This window comes from Rhinopithecus bieti, unplaced genomic scaffold, assembly GCF_001698545.2.
Source record: "Rhinopithecus bieti isolate Rb0 unplaced genomic scaffold, ASM169854v2 scaffold_42565, whole genome shotgun sequence".
Taxonomy (NCBI): domain Eukaryota; kingdom Metazoa; phylum Chordata; class Mammalia; order Primates; family Cercopithecidae; genus Rhinopithecus; species Rhinopithecus bieti.
In genome coordinates, this window is record NW_016818029.1 from 182,374 (window position 1) to 207,901 (window position 25,528).

A 25,528-nucleotide genomic window follows, 5' to 3' on the forward strand; every position below is an offset into this window, starting at 1 on the left:
ATTATAGACGTGAGCCACTGTATCTGGCCTGGACTTCTTAATAGCTACAAAAGACTAAAAGTCAGTGAAATAATATCTTCAAATGCTAAAATAAAATAGTTACAACTGTCAATTTAGAATTATATGCCTAGTTAAGCTATCACTTAAGAGTGAGGGCAAAATAAATACATTTTTAGGGAAAATCAGCTTTTACCACTAACAGACTTCTACTAACTGAACTTGTAAAGAATATCTTCAGAAATGTGAAAATCAAACCCAGAAAAAAGATATGCAAAAAAAGGTATGGAGACCTTCTGAGTATGATATTGAGTATTATTTCCAAACCAGTAGACATAAAAAGGGAATAAAGGAATAAAGAAAACGATATGCAATATAAAGCAGAAGGAGAGATGGGAAGAAGCAAATGAAAGGTATTTTAAATGGCAAATTCAGGCCGGGCGCGGTGGCTCAAGCCTGTAATCCCAGCACTTTGGGAGGCCGAGACGGGCAGATCACGAGGTCAGGAGATCGAGACCATCCTGGCTAACACGGTGAAACCCCGTCTCTACTAAAAAATACAAAAAACTAGCCGGGCGAGGTGGTGGGCGCCTGTAGTCCCAGCTACTCGGAGGCTGAGGCAGAAGAATGGCATAAAAACCCGGGAGGCGGAGCTTGCAGTGAGCTGAGAACCGGCCACTGCACTCCAGCCCGGGCGACAGAGCGAGACTCCGTCTCAAAAATAAATAAATAAATAAATAAATAAATGGCAAATTCAGAATGAGATGGAATAAGTGACATCAGCAAGATGGTGAAATAGGAGCTCTTTACTGCCATCCTACTGCAGAAGCATCCATTTTGAAAACTACCTCCAGATGAGAGTACCTTTGTGGAAGTCCAGGAGTCCAGTGGAGAAGTTCCAGCACACTGTTGGAGTTTTTTGGGGCCAGGAGTTTGAGACTAGCCTGGCCAACATGGTGAAACCCTGTCTCTACTAAAAATACAAAAAAATTAGCTGGGTGTGGTGACGCACACCTGTAATCCCAGCTACTCAGGAGACTGAGGCAGGAGAATCGCTTGAACCCAGGAGGCAGAGGTTTCAGTGGGTCAATATCGTGCCACTGCACTCCAGCCTGGGGGACACAACAAGATAAAAATAAAATAAAATAAAAAATAAAAATTTCCAGAATAGATAAATTGAAGCGGGTAAGAAGAGTTTTGCTTTTCCTGCATCACTGCTTCCACTAGGTGGCAGAGCTCAGTGCCAAGAGAGACCTCCCTTGGCCAGCGATTTCTCCCACAGGAAAAGGGAGAACTTAGTGAGTGAGTGCGTGTCTCTCCCAGCCAAGTGGAACACTGCCCATGAGACCCACAGCAGAAAACAATTAACAAAATGGCAATAGTAGGTCCGTACCTATCAATAATTACCTTGAATGTGAAATGGATTTAATTCTCCAATCAAGACACAGAGTAGCTGAATGGATTTAAAAAAAAAACAGAGACTCAATTACATGCTCCCTATAATAAACTCACATCAGCTTTAGGGACATACACAGGCTTGAAGTGTGGAGATGGAAAAAGATATTCCATGCAAATAAAAAACAAAAAAAGAGTAGGGATTGCTACACTTATATCACACAAAATAAAATTTAAGTGAAAAGCCGTAAAAAGAAACAAATAAGCATTATATAATGTTTTAAAAAAAAAAAAAAAGTCGCCGGGCGCGGTGGCTCACGCCTGTAATCCCAGCACTTTGGGAGGCCGAGGCGGGCGGATCACAAGGTGAGGAGATGAGACCACGGTGAAACCCCGTCTCTACTAAAATACAAAACTTAGCCGGGCGCGGTGGCGGGCGCCTGTAGTCCCAGCTACTCAGGAGGCTGAGGCAGGAGAATGGCGTGAACCCGGGAGGCGGAGCTTGCAGTGAGCCGAGATCGTGCCACTGCACTCCAGTCTGGGCGACAAAGCAAGACTCCGTCTCAAAAAAAAAAAAAAAAGTCATTGCATTAAGAGGCTGTAAGACGCCGGGCGCGGTGGCTCAGGCCTGTAATGCCAGCACTTTGGGAGGCTGAGGTGGGCAGATCACTTGAGGTCAGGAGTTCGAGATGAGCCTGACCAACATGGTGAAACCCCATCTCCACCAAATATACAAAAATTAGCCCGGTGAGGTGGCGTGCATCTGTAGTCCCAGCTGCTCAGGAGGCTGTGACAGGAGAACTGCTTGAGCTGAGATTGTACCACTGCACTCCAGCCTGGGAGACAGTGAGACTTTGTCAAAAAAACAAAAGAAGAATAAGAAGAAGGAGAAGGAGAAGGAGAAGAAGAGGAAGAGGAAGAGGAAGAGGGAGGAGAAGGAGGAGGAGAAGGAGGAAGAGGAAGCAGCAGCAGCAGCAGCTATAAGAATTGTAAATATATGTTCTCAGGGGAGAAACAGTAATAGAACAACAGGAGGAGACTTCAATACCCCACTTTCAACAATGGATAGATCATCCAGACCAAAAATCAATAAGGAAATAGTAGATTTGGACTACACTTTAGGCCAACTGGACCTAACGCACATATACAGAACGTTTTATCCAGCAGCAACAGAATATACATTCTTCTTAAGTGCCTGTGGAACGTTCTCCATAACTGATCATGTTAGGCCACAGACTGAAATCATACCAAGTATCTTTTTTTGACACAATGGCATGAAACTAGAAATCAGTAAGAGGAGGAAAACTTGTGGATTAAACAACATACTCCTGAACAAACAATGGGTCAAAAAAATCAATCAAAAGGAAAATAAGGAGACATCTTAAGATAACTAAAAATGGAAATACAACATACTAAAACACATGAAATGCAGCAAAAGAAAGTCTAAAAGTAAATTTTATAGTGATAAACACCTACATAAAGAAAACATAAAGATCTCAAATAAACAACCTAACATCATGCCTCAAGGAACTAGAAAAAGAACAAAGCCCAATGTTACTAAAAAGAAAGAAATAACAAAGATCAGAACAAAATAAATCAAATAGACACTAGAAAAGCAATAGAAAAGATCAATGAAACTAAGAGATTTTTTCTGAAAAAATAACAAATTTGATAAACCTTATCTAAAGAAAAAAGAAAGATAAAATCAGACATGAAAGAGAAGAGATTATAATTGATACCACAGAAATACAAAGCAGTCTAAGAGAATACTATGAACAATTATAAGTCAACAAATTGTATAACCTAGAAGAAATGCATAAATTCCTAGAAATATACAATCTACCAAGACTGAATCATGAAGAAACAGACCAATAATGAGGAAGGAGATTGAATCAGTAATCATAAATCTCTCATGACTTAATTAAACTAGAAAGCTGTTGCACAGCAAAAGAAATAATCAACAGAATGAAGAAACGACCTGTTGAATGGGAGAAAATATTTGCAAACTGTCCAACAGGGGACTAATATCCAGAATATACAAGGAACTCAATAGGAAAAAAAGAAAGAAACAAATAATTCCATTAAACAGTGAATAAGAGACACAAATAGATACTTCTCAAAAGAAGACATAAAAATAGCCAAAAGGTTTATGAAAAAAATGCTCAAAATCACTAATCATCAGGGAAATGAAAAGCAAAGTCACAATGAGATATCATCTTACCCCACCCAGTCAGAATGGCTATTGTTAAAAAGACAAAAAATAACAATTGTTAGTGAGCATGTGGAGAAAAGGGAACTCTTATATACTCTTAGTGAGAATGTAAACTTGTATAGCCACTATGGAAAACAGTATGGAGATTTCTCAAAAAAACTAAAGTTTGATCGAGCAATGTCACTGCTGGGTATCGACCAGAAGGAAAATATGTCATTATAACAAAGGGATACTGAATTTGTATGTTTATTGCAACACTATGCACGATACCAAAGATATGGAATCAACCTAAGTGCCCAAGAATGGATGAATGGATAAAGAAAATATGTATACACAGTGGAATACTACTCAGTCATTCAAAAGAATGAAATCATGTCATTTGTAACAAAATGGATGAAACAGGAAGTCATTTTATCTTAACTGAAATAAGCCAGGCACAGAAGAACAAATATCGCAAGTTCTCACATGAGAAAGGTGAAATATTTGGACACATGGAGGTAGAGAGTGTAAAACAAGATCAAAGAGACTGGGAAGGATGAGTGGAGTAGGAAGAGAGGAGGTTAAAGAGAAGTGGGTTAAAGAGTACAAACATACAGTAAGAAGAAATAAATTCAATGTTTGATCACAGAGTAGGATGACTATACTTAACAAAAATGTATCATACTTTGGTGATGGACACCCTGAATACCCTGACTTCATCACTGCACATTATATACATGTAATAAAATATCTCATGTACCCTATACATTTACACAAATAAGAAAAAAATCCCATCAAAGAAAAGCCCAGGACCTGACTTCACTGGTGAATTCTAGCAGACATTTAAAGAATATAAAATACCAATCCTTCTCAAACTTTTCCAAAAAATAGAAAGGAAGGAAATACAAACTTATTTTATGAGGCCAGTATCACCTTGATATCAAAGCCAGAGAAAGACATTACAAGAAAAGAAAATAACAGAACAATATTCCTGATTAACATGGATGCAAAAATCCTCAGCAAAATACTAGCAAACCAAATTCAACCGCATATTAAAAGAACCATACACCACAATCAAGTGGGATTTATCCCTGAGATGCAAAGATGATTCAATATATGCAAATCAATAAATGTGATACACTACATTAAAAGAATGGACAAAAATCATATGATCATCCCAATTGATACAGAAAAAGCATTTAACAAAATTCAATATCCTTTTATGATTTAAAAAGAAAACACTCTCAACAAATTAGGTATAGAAGTAATATACCTCAACACAATATAAAGATCACATATGGCCAGCCCACAGCAACATCAAACTCAAGGGTGAAAAACTAAAAGCTTTTCCTTTAAAACAGGAACAAGACAAGGATGCCCACTGATTTGGTTTGGTTCTGTGTCCCCACCCAAATCTCATCTTGAATTGTACTCCCATAATTGCCATACGTTGTGGGAGGGGCCTGGTGGGAGACAATTTGAATAATGGGGGTGGTTTCCCCCACACTGTTCTCATGATAGTAAATAGGTCTCATGAAATCTGATGGTTTTATCGGGGATTTCTGCTTTTGCATCTTCCCCATTTTTCTCTTGCCACTGCCATGTAAGAAGTGTCTTTTGCCTCCCTACATGATTCTGAGGCCCTCCCAGCCATATGGAACTATAAGTCCAATTAAACCTCTTTTTCTTCCCAGTCTCAGGTATGTCTTTAACAGCAGCATGTAAACGGACTAATACACCCACTCTCACCAATTATTTTCAATATATAATACTGGACGTCCTAGTTAGAATAACTAGGCAACGAAATGAAATCTAAGACATACAAATTGGAAGGGAAGAAGTAAAATTGTCTTTGTTTCCAGATGATATGATCTTGCATATAGAAAACTCTAAAAACTACATCAAGAAACTGTTAGAACTAATAAATGAATTCAGTAAAGTTGCAGAATACAACATGAACATTTAAACATTTTGTAGGATTTGTATACATTAACAATAAACTATCCAAGAAAAAAATTTAAAAGTAATTTCATTTATTATAGTATCAAAAAGAATAAAATACTTAGAAAAGAATTTAACCAAGGAGGTAATAAAAGATCTGTACACTGGGATTAAGTGCAGTGTCTCATGCCTGTAATCCCAACACTTTGAGAGGCTGAGGTAGGAGGACTGCTTGATCATTTACAGGCAGCCTTCTTTGCACCTTTCAAATAAAACTACTAAACTAAATAAAATATATTTAGAGCTAGCCTTTAGCATACATCAAGCAGGTTTTGAGAATCCCTAGCTCCTGCCCCACAGTTTTTTCTACATGGAACCCTTACAATTGTATCTGAAATTGGATCCGGAAAAAAGAAAGATATCAGAGATTTAATTGTCAGCTATTGCCACCTCAAATTTGATCAGTTCTCACCGCTGACCCCAACACTCTTCTGCAAACTGCATGACCAAACACATTCTTAAGGCAGAGAAGCAAATCCACAGAATGGGGAATATTGAACAAAAATGACAACACAGCAGATCGGAGAAGGCACTGTCCTAATCTGTGGGGCTTTGATGAATATGTAAGAGCTTTCTCTACAATTTAAACACAAGATAGGGGATGTGATATCAGAAAGGAGACTACTAAGCATGATGTGTTTGATTCTACTAAATGGGATAATTGTTAAAGTTATAATTTAATTTACAAGTCCTGTATTGATATAAAACATTCCAAATAACACAATGGTACATAGTACTTCAATTAGCCTACTGCTTGTTCTATTTTTGTTGACAATAAACTGTGTTTTATAATTGCTATTTTCCTAAATACTGCTTATTTTCCTAGTTGTAGATTTATTTCCTGTTTACTGCTTGTTATTTCCTATATCAAGCATGAGTTTATTCTAGCTATTAGTTGCACAATTTCTCTTCCTTGAAAGAGTCTTTGCATCTAGTGATGAGCTCTAATGTCTGGAAATTCTCCCAGCTTCCATCTTGGTTATAGTTAAGTCTTTATTGATCTTAGCAATTTAATGAGATGCATCTGCCCCTAGTTTTTTCACTTCCAAATATAAAGACATGAGGGAACTGTTCAATTGCATTTGCCATGTGTTCAGATGATCCAAATAAAGACATCAGTTATATCAGATAATAATAATAAACAAATAATGCAAGATTAAAACCACTGCTTTGTGAAACTATTTTTAGGTGAATTTTAAAGGACAATATTCTTTTGCTTTTCTTTGTATTAAATTGGGAGGCAGCTGGGACAAAAATCTCTTTCTCTTTACAATTAATTTTTTTAAAAGCTCCATATAACTTCTAGTTCCTTGCTATTCAAAGTATGGTCCAGGGAGGCCAGGCACAGTGGCTCAAGACTGTAACCCCAGCACCTTGGGAGGTCAAAGCAGGCGGATCACTTGAGGTCAGGAGTTCAAAACCGGCCTGGCCAACATGGCAAAACCCTGTCTCTACTAAAAATAGCCAGGCGTGGTGGTGTGCATCTGGCTATAGAAATTATAGCGTCTGGCTATAGAAATTAGCAAGGCGTGGTGGTGTGCGTCTGTGTTCCCAGCTACTTGGGAGGCTGAGGCAGGAGAACCGTTTGAACTCAGGAGGTGGAGGTTGCAGTAAGCTGCGATCGTAGCTGTACTCCAACCTATGCGACAGAGCGAGACTTCATCTCAGAAAACAACAACAACAAAACAAACAAACACAAAAACAAAGTATGGTCCAGGGAGTTTGTTAAATTGAAAATAAATTGAAAATCCCAGGTCCCACTCTAGAACTTCTCAGTGAGAATCAACATATAAAAAGGATCACCAGATGATTCAAATGCACATTTATGCTTTCTTAGATGAAAAGAAAGAACAAAACTCAATGACAAATTTTAAAAGTCACAATAATAAAAGCATAGTTAGATGTTAAAAATAGATACTATCAATTCTTTCTCAACACACCAGCATTGACATTTTAATACCAAAGCAGATACTTCTAAGGTAAATAGTATCATAAAGGACCACCAATCATTCAGCATTGCTCTACAATACTATTCACCATGTAATGTAAAATTCTTCTTGTTATTCTGTACATATCCATAACATGTATGGCATGTATCAATATATCATAAATCAGAAAATATTTTAAAGTCAATATAAGCGTGTAATTATTTCAAAGCTTTTATATATATATATACTTTAAGTTCTGGGATACATGTGCAGAATATGCAGGTTTGTTACATAGGTATACACATGCCATGGTGGTTTGCTGCACCCATCAATCCATCATCTACATTACATATTTCTCCTAATGCTATCCCTCCCCCAGCTCCCCCACCCCCCGACGGGCCCTGGTGCATGATGTTCCCCTCCCTGTGTCCATGTGTTCTCATTGTTCAACTCCCACTTATGAGTGAGAACATGCAGTGTTTGGTTTTCTGTTCCTGTGTTAGTTTGCTGAGAATGATGGTTTCCAGTTTCATCCATTTCCCTGCAAAGGACATGAACTCATCCTTTTTTATGGCTGCATCGTATTCCATGGTGTATATGTGCCACATTTTCTTAATCCATTCTATCATTGATGGGCATTTAGGTTGGTTCCAAGTCTTTGCTATTGTGAATGGTGCTGCAATAAACATGAGTGTGCAGGTGTCTTTATAGTAGAATGATTTATAACCCTTTGGGTATATACCCACTAATGGAATTGCTGGGTCAAATGGTATTTCTGGTTCTAGATCTTTGAAAAATTGCCACACTGTCTTCCACAATGGTTGAACTCATTTACACTCCCACCAACAGTGTAAAAGCTCTCCTATTTCTTCACATCCTCTCCAGCATCTGCTGCTTCCTGACTTTTTAATGATCACCATTCTAACTGTCATGAGATAGTATCTCATTGCGGTTTTGATTTGCATTTCTCTAATGACCAGTGATGGGCTTTTTAAAATACGTTTGTTGCCCACATAAATGCCTTCTTTTGAGAAGTGTTCTGTTCATATTCTTTGCTCACTTTGTGATGGGGTTGTTTTTTTCTTGTAAATTTGTTTAAGTTCCTTGTAGATTCTGGATATTAGTCCTTTGTCAGATAGATAGATTACAAAAATTTTCTCCCATTCTGCAGGTTGCCTATTCACTCTGATGATAGTTTCTTTTGCTGTGCAGAAGCTCTTTAGTTTAATTAGATCCCGTTTGTCAATTTTGGCTTTTGTTGCCATTGCTTTTAGTGTTTTAGTCATAAAGTCTTTGCCCATGCCTATGTCCTGAATGGTATTGCCTAGGTTTTCTTCTAGGGTTTTTATGGTTTTAGGTCTTACATTTAAGCCTTTAATCCATCTCGAGTTAATTTTTGTATAAGGTGTAAGGAAGGGGTCCAGTTTCAGTTTTCCACATACGGCTAGCCAGTTTTCCCAACACCATCTATTAAATAGAGAATCCTTTCCCCCATTGCTTGTTTTTGTCAGATTTGTCAAAGATCAGATGTTTGTAGATGTGTTATTTCTAAGGCCTCTGTTCTGTTCCATTGGTCTATATCTCTGTTTTGGTACCAGTACCATGCTGTTTTGGTTACTGTAGCATTGTAGTATAATTTGAAGTCAGGTAGTGTGATGCCTCCAGCTTTGTTCTTTTTGCTTAGGATTGTCTTGGCTATACTGGCTCTTTTTAGGTTCCATATGAAATTTAAAGTAGATTTTTTCTAATTCTGTGAAGAAAGTCAATGGTAGCTTGATAGGAATAGCATTGAATCTATAAATTACTTTGGGCAGTGTGGCCATTTTCACGATATTGATTCTTCCTATCCATGATCGTGGAATGTTTTTCCATTTGTCTGCATCCTCTCTTATTCCCTTGAACAGTGGTTTGTAGTTCTCCTTGAAGAGATCCTTCACATCGCATGTAAGTTGTATTCCTAGGTGTTTTATTATCTTTGTAGCAATTGTGAATAGGAGTTTGCTCATGATTTGGCTGTTTGTCTATTATTGGTGTATAAGAATGCTTGTGATTTTTGCACATTGATTTTGTATCCTGAGACTGCTAAAGTTGCTTATTAGCTTAAGGAGATTTTGGTCTGAGACGATGGGGTTTTCTAAATATACAATCATGTCATCTGCAAACAGGGACAATTTGACAACACTTTTTAAAGGAACCTAAAGAGTTAAATTATAATAGGGAGAATGCTACACTTTAAGCTCAGAAATAAGAATCAAGAAACTGATCTCCATTTTTGAAATATAGAAGACGACAGTGGACTAAAATATTAGTCACTGATTGTGGCATGGCTGTTTCTTTCCACATGCATCCAGATCTTCTCGTAACACTATTTTTCCTTCTCTTTCTATCTTGGTATGTGTCATCTTGCTATTTATTTGTTTTCCCTGCATTTAATCTAATTATTCCCTACTGTTATTCCCAGTAAGCAATTCTTTCCTAATTCATTACATTTATTTTTTTTAGCCCTAGTATTTGACCATTTTAGCTCTTTTTCCATGTTTAGTCCTAGTATTTGTCTTTAAACAGAGCTTCCTTGTTTATTAGTTACTTAAATATTGTGTTTGCCCTCCCCTGATTCCCTACCTATTCTTACTCTCCTCTCCACCCCAAAGACACATACACACATATACACACTACACTGGAAGCTCCATGTCTTGTTCACTGCAATAATCCAGCACAGAACAGTGCCTGACACATATTAGGGGCTCAGTGCTGTTCAGCTTAGAAAATGATACTCAGAAGTGCGTCACTTTGGCATACTGAGTCCTTTGAACTAAAGAAAACTGGAAGGTCTCAGAAGCAACCTCAGAAGCAAAGTCTCTTTTGACCTTCTCCTGCCTTCTGGTTTCCCACACTCCCTCCTCCCCTGAAGGGAGTCAAAAAAAACCAGTATTCCTCTTCCCCAAGGCAGGTCGTAAAAACTCGAACTCCTCACCTCTAATGTGAGCTATAAAATCTAGAAAGGTGACTCTCTCCCTTCTTCCTTAAAGACCCTCATTCCAGAGGGGTCCTGTCCTACACCTGGGAGGAAGGGGTGCTACACAGAGAGGCCAAGAAGACTATGAACAGACAGGCCTTGCTGAGTTTTCCCCCTCAGTCAATTACCATTAGATTATAGTCAATTACCATTAGATCTTTATCCAATTTCATTGCTACATGGGTGTTCATTCTTCACATCAAATCTAAGCATTAAAATGGACAGTTTTCCCTGGGTCTTTGAACCTTCATTTCTGAAGTCCCTGTGTCACTAAAACTTTGATTGAATAGATTTGTTACACTTTTCTCTTATTAATCTGTCTTTTGTTATAGGAGTGTTGGCCATGACCCTTAAGATGGATGAAGAAGGATACCACAACTTTCCTACAGTGTGCATGTACTGAATGAATAAATGAATTAAGAATATATCTTATCTCAGATCAAATGTGTCTTCACCTCCATACCTTCTATTTTATTTGCACCTATCTTATACTTCATCCTACAATACAGTCCCTGGTCCAGGTGTTTTGGACATCTGTCATCTTCCCTACTCACAGCAAATCCCTTAAGATCATATTTAGGACCAAATCTTCCAAAGACCTAGCATGTTCCATTGCATGTAGGAGGTCCCCAGTAGGCTAATTAACTTAGTTTTACCACTCTTAGAAAAGAAAATAACTCAAAAAGGGCCTCTAGATGCTAAGGCAAGCTGTTTCTAAATTGCAACTGAGAGAATCAAGTGTAATCTTTATCATTTTAAGCTGTCTGTAAACTGCTATGAGTTTTTCAAGTCTACCTGTCATTTCATTGTTACAAGGCAATTTTTAAAGATATTAATCTAGCTTGTCTATTCATCCATTGTGAGACTCTGGGCTAGGCCACTGGGGATACAAAGGAGAATAAGACACTGCCCCACCATCAGGAAGCTCACAGTCTAGTGGAGGAGGCTGTCACTGACATAATAAATTAATGCACTATAAAAGACCCTATAGTTAAAGAATATATGATGCAGCAGGAGAATCGAGAAAAAAAACTGGGACATCAAGAAGGCTTCTTAGAAGGGCTGCAAGTTGGACTTTTTTTTTTTTTTTCATTTTATTTCATTTAATGCATTCACATGGATCAAAATTTAAAAGAATAAAAGATAATATAAACACTCTATTAAGTCCTGGTGAGGATGTGGAGAAACAGGAACTGAACTGTCATTCATTACTGGTGGGAATGCAAAATGGTACAGTCACTCCAGAAGACAGTTTGGCAGTTTCTTACAAAACTAAACATACTCTTACCACATGATCCAGCAGTCATGATCCTTGGTGTTTCTCCAAAGGAGTCGAAAACTTCAAACAAAAACCTGTATACAGATATTTATGCGAGTTTTATTTATAATTTCCAAAACTTGGAAGCAACCAAGATGTTCTTCATTGCCAGGATTGGGAGACAGGCAAAGGAAGTGGGGGATGAATAAACAGAATACAGAGGATTTTTAGGGCAGTGAAACTACCCTCTATGATGCTATAATGGTGTATACAGGTCATTATACATTTGTCGAAACCCATAAAATATACAACAAGAGTGTTGTACAACACCCTAGTGTAAACTATGGACTTTGGGTGATAATGATGTATCAATCTATGTTCACCATTTGTAAAAAAATGAACCATTCTGGTTCAGGATTTTGATAGTGAAGGATACTCTCATATGTGGAGGTAGCAGGTATATGGGAACTCTCTGTACTTTCCACCCAATTTTGCTGCAAACCTAACACTGCTCTAAAAAATAAAATAAAAATAAAAATAAAATAAAATATATTTAAAATACAAATATAATACAATGAAAAATATTGTCCTCACCCTTGATGCTTAAGTCTCCTCTCCACAGGCACCAAATTTTCTAGTTTTCTGAATATATTTCCAGGGATTTTGAGGTATACGCACAAAACAGATTTATATCTATAGATAAAGATATAGATGTGATTTTTCCCTTTTTTTCCGCAAATGGCAATGTACTACACACTGTATTTTACACCTTGCTTTTTTCATAAAATGATATACCTTAAAGATTTTTCAATAGTGGTGTACAAAAAACTTCTTTGTTCTTTTCAATAGCTGTATAGTCTTGTATGAATGAAAAATAATTTGTTTAATCAGTTCCCTATTGATGGACATGAAAGGTGTTTCTAATCTTTTGCTATTACAAACAACTCTGCAATGAATAATGACATACCTATATCATTTTGCAAATAAGCATATAAATATTTGTAAAATAAAGTCCTAAAATTAAATCATTGGGTCAAAGAATATGTGCATTTGTAATTTTGATATATATTTCCAAATTTTCCTTTATATAGGGTTGTACCAAATCACATTCCCTATGACAAAGTATCATTGGAACAGACTCAGCAAGAGTGTGCAATCAAACTTTTGGATCTTTTCCAATTTCCTGGTAAAAAATGGCATCATGTCCTTAAAATGTTTGTGGGTGCTCTTTATATATTAAATGCACCTTTTACATGTATGAAGAATTGCAGGTATTTTTCTTTTTTCTTTTTTTTTTTTTTTTGAGGTGGAGTCTCACTCTGTCACCAGGCTAGAGTGCAGAGGCGCGATCTCAGCTCACTGCAACCTCCACCTCCCGGGTTTAAGTGACTCTCCTGCCTTAGCCTCCTGAGTAGCTGGGACTACAGGCACCCGCCACCACGCCTGGCTAATTTTTGTATTTTTAGCAGAGACAGGGTTTCACCATGTTGACCAGGATCATCTCGATCTCTTGACCTTGTGATCCGCCCAACTCGACCTCCCAAAGTGCTGGGATTATAGGCTTGAGACACCGTGCCTGGCTGCAGATATTTTTCTAACTTTATTTATCCCCAGCTTTATGTCAAATTATTTTTCCATGTAGATTTTAAAAAATAGTTGAATTTATCAATTTTTTTTTACAGCTTTAGGAATTTTGTCACAGTTAGAAAGGTCTTATTACTCAAGATGATTGAAAATCTCCTAAAATATAAGAAGACTTAAAGTTTTCATGATTCAATTTTCCCATTTAAATTTTAAACTCGTTTTAGACTCGTTTTAATTTCTGCTGCTGTAAGGTAAAAGTAAGGCTCCAGTTTTTTTTTTTTTTCAGGTGACTGCTTGGTTAATCCAACACTATTAATAATTTATCTTATTTCCCCACTCCACCTCCACTGATGTTAGATGTCACTTTTACCATACACTAAATTCTTGTATGTATTTGAATCCATTTCTATGCTTTCTATTTTTAGCTTGATTTCTCTGACTCTTCATATGCCAGTACAATCCCGTTTTAATTACTGTAGCCTTATATTAAATTCTAACATCTAGTAGGTGAGTGCTCCCTCATTACTCTTCTTTCCCAGTTTTTCCAGCTATCCTTGCCTGCTTTCTGTATATGAATTTTAGAACCATCTTGCTTACATAAACAAAAAAATCTTGCTGTTATTTTTATTGAGATAATATTAATTTCTAGATGAATTTAGGAAGAATTGATGACTTGAAATAATTTTGAACCTTCCTTCCAAAGTTATGATATACCTGCCACTTGTTCAGCCCTTTTTTTATGTTTATTGATTGTATTTTTATGTTTATGTTATACAGCTCTTACACATTTCTTGTTAAGATTATTCTTTCTCTCTTTCTCTCTCTCTCTATCCCTCTCTCTCCACTCCCCCTTCTTTCTTTCTTTTTTTTTGGAGACAGAGTCTCACTCTGTTGCCCAGGCTGGAGTGCAGTGGTGTGATCTCAGCTCACTGCAACCTCCGCCTCCAGGGTTCAAGTGATTCTTGTGCCTCAGCCACCAGAGTAGCTAGGATTACAGGCGTACACCACCACCCCTGGCTAATTTTTGTATTTTTAGTAGAGACAAGGTTTCACCATGTTGGCCAGGCTGGTCTTGAACTCCTGACCTCAAGTGATCTGCCCGACTTGGCCTCCCAAAGTGCTGGGATTACAGGCGTGAGCCACCACGCCTGGCCAAATTTATTCTTAATACATTATCTTTTCTTTTAAAAATGCAGTATTTTCTTTTATTATATCAAACAGATTCTTGCTATGTTCCCCAGGCTGGAGTGCAGTGGCTATTCGCAGGGGCAATCACAGCGCATTACACCCCTAAACTTCCGGGCTCAAACTATCCTCCCATCTCAGTTTCCTGAGTACGTGGGATCGCAGGCACATGTCACCATGCCCAGCTTATTTGCTCACTTATTGAGGGGGTTTGAAATATTTTCCACCAACACTAAGTGGGGGTTGAAGGAGATAACAATGGGAAATTGTCCTAAATAACATAAAGGCAAGGATTAAAGAAAATACCAACTATATTGTGTTGCTACTCAGCAGATTCTATTATAGAGAAATCGGAAGAGAAAGCCACAGAATGATTTGCCTACACATTCATCTCCCTGGTGCAAGTGGGTATTGTTCTGTACTCTGTGGCAGGATTATAAATACTGCCAGAGAACAAGTACACAAAGTTGTTATGGAAACCAGAATGTTTCAGCTCAGAGTTATTTACAGAGAACTTTCAGGATTATCACATTCAATAAAATCAACTCTTGTTTTGCTTCACCCTGTGCTAGTGCATCCCAATCAAATATCTATTTTTAAGGTTTCTTCAATCAGCTGTACTTATGTAAATAAGAATTCAGGAGTCAGTTGATGGGGACCACATCACAGAAGTGTAATTTATAAGTAGCATTTTTGTATCAAGTGCTTGAAGCTTGTCCATACTTGCCTCAACCATTGTCAAGTTTGCTGGTTTCCGTAATATAGGAATAAGGTGGCTATTGACTACTGCCTTCAGCAGATAAATATTTCCTCCACTGTAGCTGGTGTCTGTGTTGCCTGATACTGTGGCACTGTGGGACTAGGCTCTTCACATTCTGCAACTTACTTTTGAGGCTAGACAGTGACCGCTGCCTCTGGCTATTTTTGTCCTTAATTGTGAACTGGAATTTTTCCAGCCATCCAGGAGGATCTTTGAAAAAGTTGGGTATTTTTTGTTTGAAAAGGTAATTGTACAATGAGGATTTTCATCGCTTTTGAAGGATCTTTTGAACCATTTGATGTTTCAGCAGATGAAACTGTGGAGGTTGTCAAGCTGATGATAAAGGTATGTACTTCATTCCCAAGCCATCAAAATGTATATTAATTTTAACAGTGCAGTGCATTTAAAAATGTACAAAGGGTAGAGATGCTATTGGCACCTTTTCAGCAAAAACGGAATGAAAACTATTTGAAAATACTATTATTTGCTTACACAATAGATTTATAAGAAGACAGTAACTCTGGTGGTGTTAGACAAGAAAACAAAAAGAGCCAGTCAATTCCCAAGAAAACAAAACAAAAGTCTGACTTCTTTTGGGGAATGTGTGGGTTGTACACAGGCCAGATAATATTATTGCAATTCTTCGTAAAAGGACAAAAGCAAGACACTAACTTCAGGCTATGTAAGTGGGATATGCCAGTCATCAGATAAATGTCTTATTTGGTGAGCAAACAACTACAAAGAACCGAAGGATTTTGGAAGCAGAGAGGACTTTAGAGAACTTGTGAGCTATGGCTTCATTTTGCATTCAGGAAAAACTGAAGCTCAGAAAGGTTGACTATCTTACCTAGGATCACAGAGCCAGAATAAGAAATAACTTGTGTACAGTATCTTCCTTATAAATTTCATGTAAATGTTCACTCTAAAGTAAAAAATTAAGCAAAATATTTAGTTTCTGATCATCAAATATTTAATTTGGAGACGGTCATTCCTACTTGCTAAGCAGCATTTACTGAACCATAGTTACATGATATTCAGATTATTACGATGTCTGAAATCTAAATCTTGTAACACAAGGGACCTTAACCTCTATGTTTTATGAATCCCTTTGGAAGTCTGGTGAAGTCTATAGACTGCTTCTCAGAATGTCTTTAAATGCATAAAATAAAACAGATATAATAGAAATGAAATTTGTTATATTAAAATACATTTTCAAATATTATAAAGCCCAAATGTATGATACAGTGACATGTGGACTTCCTAATTAACACATTAACTAACAAGTTCTAGCAGCTCATCTAATAACTATTGTATTTTCAAATACAGATTAGTAGAAATAATATTTTGAAATATATGCAACAACTATAATGTGATATGAAAACATCTGTGACTGCGATTGGTGTCAGTCACAGGTGCAGCAACTACTCCTACTTTAATTAGCTGCCTACATGTGTAATTGAAAGAAAATCTCAATTTCATTTAGAGTTAATAAAATAAAGATGTAGTTTCTTCCCACCTAAATTCTATCCATAAAGAAGTTCTCTAAGTTAAGAACCCCTATTTAATACTTCTTCCGTTTGTCCCAATTATAATGCCCAGAGGAAAAAAATGTAAAGGGAGAGAGAGTACATTTCTGGTCTAGTAATGTAGAAATGTACTGTTTTCATCATATGCTATTGATTTTTAAGGATTATTTCCACATTCCTCTCTCTGAAGACAAACAAGGCAGGCGGTATCTGGAGTTAATGTATGCTGGAGCCGCTCTAAAGGACAGTTGGAGTCTTGCTGATGTTGGAATATCTTTCTGCTCAACTCTCAAATGCTTTGTTAAGGTATGATGGTCAGGGTAACATTTGTCTAAGATATCTATCTCATTTTGAATAAAGTTGGGGATAAGTTAACCAAAATAATTCCATAACTTAAAAAGAAATTGTCTCTCTTGCCTTCTCCTTACTTCCATTTGTATAACGGGTCTTATGCATGCTTTGTGCTATAAGGGGAAGTAAGATATGGAGAAGGGATAGAGTTGCCCCCTTTTTACTCTTCTTCCTCTTGCCTCCCCACGCCCTTTATTGCCTGCCCAGTCCTGCCATCACAGAACCAATATGAAAACAAAGCCAAGGGAATTCCAGATCTGGAATTTGATGTGGGAAGAAGAGCATTAGATCATTTCAGTGGGGCCACAGTGATTACCAGTAGTGGAATGAGGAAGAAGAAATTCTCAGTAGCAATAAGAATGAAAGGGAATTTTCTACATCCAAATCCAGCCAAAGTAGCCATTCCAATTAGGTGTACATGCAATAAAGATTTTTTTCATTTATAGAGGGTCCTTAATCAATGGTGCTTAACTTAAGATACACAGTTGGGCTTTAAGAACCTAAAAAACCCCTAAAGTTGTAATATAAATAAAATTAATGTGCCTGGAGATTTTCTGAGTCTAAGATCCTGTATGCACAACAATTTTTTAAAGGAATGAGTGGTCCAAAGAATTTAAATGCTGCTGCTCTAGGGAAGAAGTATTATCCTGTATTAGTGCTTTACCGTATATAAAAATATGAACCTTAAGAAACTTAGTAAAGTATACATTCTCCACTAAATGGGTCACCAAGTTTCTCATATTTAACATTTAAAAAAATTATGGTAGTCAAAGTTAACTCTTTCTTTTAATATGTGTTAGTACTTGACTAAATGGATGTTTAAAAGTAATACTCTGGGCCGGGTGTGGTGGCTTACACCTGTAATCCCAGCACTTTGGGAGGACAAGGTGGGAAAATCACGAGGTCAGGAGATAGAGACCATCCTGGTCAACATGGTGAAACCCCATCTCTACTAAAAATACAAAAATTAGCTGGGCGTGGTGGCACAATCCTGTAGTCCCAGCTACTCGTGAGGCTGAGGCAGGAGAATCACTTGAACTCGGGAGGGGGAGGTTGCAGTGAGCCGAGCTCGAACCACTACACTCCAGCCTGGGCAAGAGTGAGACCCTGTCTCAAAAAAACAAACAAACAAACAAAAAAGGAATATTCTTCAATATTTATTATTAAGTAGGAAAGACAAGTCACAGAATAATGATCATTGGATCATCCCATTTACGTAAACAAAAGACCATATTTACAAACGTTTTTAATGTTTTCTTTTCTCCCTCTTTTACTCAGAAAATGGAAGTATAACATTACATTTCAAAGCAGACCGAATTCCAGCCATTTCTTAATGTCTTCTCTTTATATCTGTAAATATATTTCCATACTATGTTTTTGGTGCCGTACAGGATCAGCTCTCTAAAATTTCCCAGAATTCTGTAATGCCAATCATAAGGTTCAAGAGTTTTTATTGTTTGCTTGCTTAGAGATGGTAGTGTAAGTTCAACACTAACATTTGAGCTGACTGGAAGATTCTGATGGCTTTTCAGGGATGTAGACAAAGTTTTTAACAATATAGATAGGATACTTTTATTTAACTAAGTTATTATACAACATTTTAAAATTTATTTTTTAATAGGTAGTATGTTCACATGGTTCTCAATTCAAAAGAAACAAAAAGATACACAGTAAAAGTCTCCTGGCCAGGTGTAGTGGCTCACACCTGTGACCCAGCAGTTTAGGAGGCTGAGGTGGGTGGATCACCTGAGGTCAGGAGTTCGAGACCAGTCTGGCCAACATGGTGAAACCCCATCTCTAATAAAAATACAAAAATTAGCTGGGTGTGGTGGGCACACCTGTAATCCCAGCTACTCAGGAGGCTGAGGCAGGAGAATTGCTTGAACCCAGGAGGCGGAGGTTATAGTAAGCCGATATCACACCACTGTACTCCAGCCTAAGTGATAGAGTGAGACTCCGTTTCAAAAAAAGAAAAAGAAAAAACTCTCCCTCCTCTGGCCCCCAGTTTCCCTCCCCAGATGCAACCTATGTTCACAGTTTTACTTACAAAAAAATTTCCTAAATTCTGCCAATAAAGCATCATATATCACAGTGATGCAAGCTTCACGCTGAACTCTTTTACCTGAAGTTTTAAACTGCTAATTCTATAAATAGAAAGCAGGGGTAAAAGAGGTTATTCAATGCAACCAACCTGAGCAAGATGGTGAGACCCCATCTCTACAAAAATATTTTTAAAATTATCCGGGTGTGGTGGTGCACACCTATAATCCCAGCTACTTGTGAGGCTGAGGCAGGAGGATCAATTGAACCCAGCCTGTGCAAGAGAGTGAGACCTGTCTCAAAAAAAAGAAAGGAGTTTATTCAAGAGAGCCAGGGCAGAAGTCACAGGACTGGACAACACACAGAGTTTGATTAAAAATTCTCAAGTTCCCTGAAATTTTATTAATTGTACTCTTCATTCTGTCCAGTAGAATCACATTTAGAGAATATTCCAGGCCTGAAAGAGTACAGTCATACCAGTTCTATCATGCTTGATCTATCTCAGGTTACCAAGGCTGATTTCCAAGTCATGTTAGTTGCTTTACTGAATAATTAAATATATATATACATTTAAGTAGTACCTTTCCTACTTAACTATGTTTAATCATGTTACTCTGTGAAAGTTAGTTTGCCTTGAGAGAGATAGAAGATGCCACAGTAAGGGAGGGAATGAATCCCTGAAGTGCAACTCTTTAGCATCTCTAAATTTTGGTACAACTTAGAAATATCATAATGTGAACCCAAAACTTTTGTAAAGTTCAAAAACTTGGCAAGTAAGTGGCTTTTCTTTCTAAAAGGTACAAGTAGATATTATGTCTCACGAAATGAATCCAAAATAGTTGGCTTCTTTATAGTGCTCATATTTTTGTGTGCTTACAAGGTTCTGCTTGTGTGAAAAAGAGGGAAAGACACTGGATAAATACAGAGATTATCTACTGTGAAATACATTCTTTAAATAGTCCGTACTTTTTCCAGCTTCCCTGTATATTATGCTTTTCTTTTAATGGTAATATAGACATATTTGGAAAAGAAATGGAAATAGGGGTAATATAAGAATAGTGGGAAAAGAACATTGTATTCTCACCACTTCTATTCAACATAGTGTTGGAAGTTCTGGCTAGGGCAATCAGGCAGGAGAAAGAAATAAAGGGTATTCAATTAGGAAAAAGGAAGTCAAATTGTCCCTGTTTGCAGATGACATGATTGTATATTTAGAAAAGCCCCATCATCTCAGACCAAAATCTCCTAAGCTAAATAAGCAAATTCAGCAAGTCTCAGGATACAAAAATCAATGTGGAAAAATCACGAGCATTCCTATACACACCAATAACAGACAAACAGAGAGCCAAATCAGGAATGAACTCCCATTCACAATTGCTACAAAGAGAAATAAAATGCCTAGGAATCCAATTACAGGATGGTGAAGGCCCTCTTCAAGGAGAACTTACAACCACTGCTCAACGAAATAAAAGAGGAACAAACTAAATGGAAATGAACATTCCATGCTCATGGTTAGGAAGAATCAATATTTGTGAAAATGACCAATACTGCACGAAGGTAATTTATAGATTCCAATGCCATCCCCATTAAGCTACCAATGACTTTCCTTCACAGAATTGGGAAAAAACTACTTTAAAGGTTCATTGGAAACCAAAAAAGAGCCTGCATGTGCCCAAGACAACGGCTAAGCCAAAAGAACAAAGTTGGAGGCATCCACACTACCTGACTTCAAACTATACTACAAGGCTACAGTAACCAAACAGCATGGTACTGTACCAAAACAGAAAATAGACCAATGGAACAGAACAGAGCCCTCAGAAATAATACCACACATTGACAAACCATCCAGATCTTTGACAAACCCTGACAAAAACAAGAAATGGGGGAAAGGATTCCCTATTTAAATAAATGGTGCTGGAAAACTGGCCAGCCATATGTAGAAAGTTGAAATTGGATCCCTTCCTTTACACTTATACAAAAATTAATTCAGGATGGATTAAAGATGTAAATTGTTAGACCTAAAACCTAAAACACTAGAAAAAAACCTAGGCAATACCATTCAGGAATAGGATGGCAAAGACTTCATGTTTATAAACACCAAAGCAATAGCAACAAAAGCCCCAAAATTGGACAAGTTATCTAATTAAACTAAAAGCTTCTGCACAGCAAAAGAAACTACCATCCAGAGTGAACAGGCAACCTACAAAATGGGAGAAAATTTTTTACAATCTACCATCGACAAGGGGCTAATATCCAGAATCTTTACAACAGAACTTAAACAAATTTACTAGAAAAATCAAAGAACCCCATCAAAAAGTGGGAGAAGGATATGAACAGACACTTCTCAAAGAAGACATAATGCAGGCAACAGACACAATGAAAAAATGCTAATCATCACTGGCCTCAGAGAAATACAAATCAAAAACCACAATGAGATACCCATCTCACATCAGTTAGAATGGCAATCATTAAAAAGTCAGGGAATCAACAGGTGCTGGAGAGGATGTGGAGAAATAGGAACACTTTAAAATACACTGTTGGTGGGACTGTAAACTAGTTCCAGCCATTGTGAAGACAATGTGGGCAATTTCTCAGGATCTAGAACAGAAATACCCATTTGACCAGACATTCGATTACGGGTATATACCCAAAGGATTCAAAATCATGCTGTATAAGGACACATGCACACATATGCTTATTCTGGCACTATTCCACAAAGCAAAGACTTGGAAAACCCAAATGCCCATCATTGATAGACGGATTAAGAAATTGGCACATATATACCATGGAACACTATGCATGCCATAAAAAAGTATGAGTTCCTGTCCTTTGTAGAGACATGATGAAGCTGGAAAACCATCATTCTGAAGCAAACTATTGCAAGGACAGAAAACCAAACACCGGCAGTTCCACTCATAGGGGAATGAACAATGAGAACACTTGGACACAGGTGGAACATCACAACACCGGGGCCCTGTCATAGGGTGAGGAGAAGGGGGAGGGATAGCATTAGGAGATATACCTAATATAAATGACGAGTTAATGAGTGCAGCACACCAACATGGTACATGTATACATATGTAACAAACCTGCACATTGTGCACATGTACCCTAGAACTTAAAGTATAATAAAAATAATAATAATAATAATAATAATAATAAAAGAACATTATATTAACTTTTCCTTCTTTGGAAAACAACTCTTATGGAAGCCACAATCAATATTTTCTATGGTATATACCTCTAATTTCTATTAATACAAGAGTCAGTCCTGACCATTCATTGCTGATGCTGTTGCATTTCACTGTGTTCCTATAAACAATGGCATGAGGCACTGCAAAAGTCTATGTTTTTGTACAACATGCAGAGGCACTATCACTTTTGCCCCCTTCATTTTAACCTGTGTTATCATGGAAACGATTGCTTAAGTTTTGTCCACTGTTTTCACCCAGTGCTTAGAATAGTACCTAAGACACATAGTAGGCTGTACATAAATAGATATTAATAAATGAATTGATAAGGGTTTGAGAGGTAAAGTATGGAAACTAACAAGATGGTATATGATTGTCTGCAATTCATAGCAAGGTACTGAGATGCATTTCAGGGATCCATTCCCTCCCTTACTGTGGCATTTCCCATTTTTCTCTACTGTTAGGGCAAAGTTCTCCCCAGTATTTTTGGCTTTTCCCCTGACCAACATCAAGGTTCCTAGTTGGAAGCAGCAGAAACAAAGCCTAGATAATTTAAGCAGAAAATAAATATTGAAAAGCTATTGAGTAGTTTTCGGAAGATTGGAGAATCAGTCTTAGAGATTATGCAGCCAGAAACAACATCTAAAGCATGCCCTGGAACTAATCTAGGAAGTTCACCACTACAGACAACACTGAGCCCTCAAAGCAGGCACTGGACATGGTGCCAGCCCTGCTGCCAGGCCAGCAACTTCAGAAATGCCATTGCCCACAGACTTTCCTGTGTCTGTTGCTTCTCTGCCTTAGTGGCTCCTAATTCAAAGTGGGGGTAGATAGGCAGGTTTGATTGGGAGCACCTTGTCACCTGTCCATGCCCTACTGCAAAGGGGGCCACTATCCAGCAGGTTGTGCTTTTCAGAGTGTGAAGTGGGCTCAGCCTCCCTAGGACTCCTCCTGGTTTCCCTGCCTCCTTCTATAACCAGACTTGTACCAACCAAGTGCTGGGGTCAAAACATAGTTAATCCCTCCTGACATCCCTGGAATGTTGTGAAAAGCTGTGTTATGCTGAGAGAATGACTGTAGTACCATTGAGTAGATGTCTATCAGATAAGTTAGAGAAGTTTGTACTATCTTGACAAGTCTAAAGTTGATTCAAAATGATAAACATTTTAGCTTTCAAAAGGTACTGTTAATGTATAAACACAAAAATCCAGGAAATATATATGTGGTTTTACATTTATGTATTTTTATACACAAAAGTATGTATAAACATGTTTCTTTAAAATTTACACATGAAAGCATGTTTCTTAAAAATGGCCCTCTTTTCTAAGATGAGCCATAAAAAAAGGTATGAAAAGAATCTGGCGAAGAAAGGTGTTCCAATTCAGTGTCCAAGATTCCACGGATAATCTCTCCAGAATGACTACCACACAAGAGGAGAAGTTTATGAAGACATCTCACTGGAATTCATTCGGTTCAACAAAAACAAACATTATTTCCCCTTTTGTTCACTCTGGAAGAGTTCAGCAAGCTTCTGCTTACTTAGGGCTGTAACTCCAAAACAGCAAAATATAAAAAAGCACAACTTGAGAAAAAATATATCAGTACATTCAAAACTTTCATTAACTTGTTTTCTTTCAGTAGGTTCTGTTTAGCTTTTCCTTTTTTATTGTTAAAGTACATGTATGAATGTACAGTAAGTTAGCATTTGTTTTTTGAAGGTAAGCATGGAATTATTCTCATGAAATAGAATGTATTTGTTTTTATTGAAAAGTAAGATACTTTGTGTATATCTCTTGTGTTGGTTTGTTTGCATCTCAGTTTGTTTATAAAGGAAAAAATCAAATTTTGTATATGTTCAACAATGATTTGTGTATGGTATTATTATTTAATAGCATCTGACTTCCTTGGGTGTGACTGACCAGCCTTCTCTGATTCAGAATACCTGGGGAGGAGTATCACGTAGAGAGAGAGGTAGAGAGATGCCTTCTCTTATGTGGATAAGGTGGGTTAGCAAGTTGCTATTAATTGGCATCTACCTACTCCCTCATCATACCACCAAATGAGGAAGTATCGACAACTAATGTGCCTCACTAGAACTCAAAATGGGTTTTCCCATAAAAACAAGGTTTATACAAAGGTGAATATGTAGAGTTTAAAAAGTAAAATGAGAACTACATTATGGATTAAAAGGCCTGGGATGTCATTCAACATTTATTATTTATGTGATAAAAGTTCCTGAATGCTAAGAAAAATGAACAGACTCTGCAGGTGTTAATTTGCTTGAGACTTAAGAATCTGGCTTCATTAATAATTAATAATATTTTCTTCCTTGCACTTTTTATTTTCATCTAAAGATTGCCAGATCAGCTGGGCACAGAGGCTCACTCCTGTAATCCCAATACTTTGGGAGGCTGAGGTGGATGGATTGCTTGAGGCCAGGGGGTCCAGACCAGCCTGGACAACATAGCTAGGCCCTGTCTCTACAAATAATAATTTAAAAAGTAGCTGGGTGTGGTGGCGAGTGCCTGTACTTGGGAGGCTGAGGCAGGAGGATTGCTTGAGTCTAGAAGTTTGAGGTTATTGTGAGCTCTCACAGTGCCACTGCACTTCAGCCTGGGCAACAGAGTGGAATCTTTCTCAAAAAAAAAAGATTGCTAGATACTTTGCAATTCTCCCTTATTACTTGTTCCAGAGTCAGTTATATGTATACTAAGTCATAGATGCTTATCTTTATAGATATAAATATATGATTATTCATATTCTGAGAAGCTTCTTTTCAACTTATCTAACCTCATACACCTAGTTAACTTAAGAGTGACTTGAGAGCTGGGAATGGAGGCGAATTCTTTCCCCAGCTACTCAGGAGGTGGGAGATTGCTTGAGCCCAGAAGTTCAAGATCAGCCTGGGTAACATAGCAAGCCTTAAAGACTCTTAAAAAAAATTTTTTTTTTTAAAGAGTGACTTAGGACTCTGTTATTTTGTTTGCATGTTATTCTATTTGCATTTATTTTGTTATTTGTTTGCATTTAATTTGTTATTTGCATTTAATTCTAAATATGAATAAGGAATTTTAAAGAAATAAAAAAGAGCTATTATATAAAATA

At 37.3% G+C, this 25,528-nt stretch overlaps 1 protein-coding gene across 3 annotated transcripts in view; it reads left to right on the forward strand.

Annotated features, from left to right (window-relative positions):
• Positions 1 to 15,108: 15,108 nt before the first annotated feature.
• Positions 15,109 to 25,528, forward strand: part of ANKUB1 (ankyrin repeat and ubiquitin domain containing 1) — a 31,572-nt gene continuing 21,152 nt past the window's right edge. Inside the window, exons 1-2 of one of the 3 annotated variants that reach the window (XM_017856543.1) lie at positions 15,109 to 15,660; positions 17,004 to 17,147. In XM_017856543.1, coding sequence (XP_017712032.1) covers positions 15,571 to 15,660; positions 17,004 to 17,147 — 234 coding nt within the window. In that variant the 5' untranslated portion in view covers positions 15,109 to 15,570. Of the gene's footprint in view, positions 15,661 to 17,003; positions 17,148 to 25,528 lie in introns of those variants that run through there. The other 2 variants (XM_017856544.1, XM_017856545.1) reach the window with 2 other exon arrangements.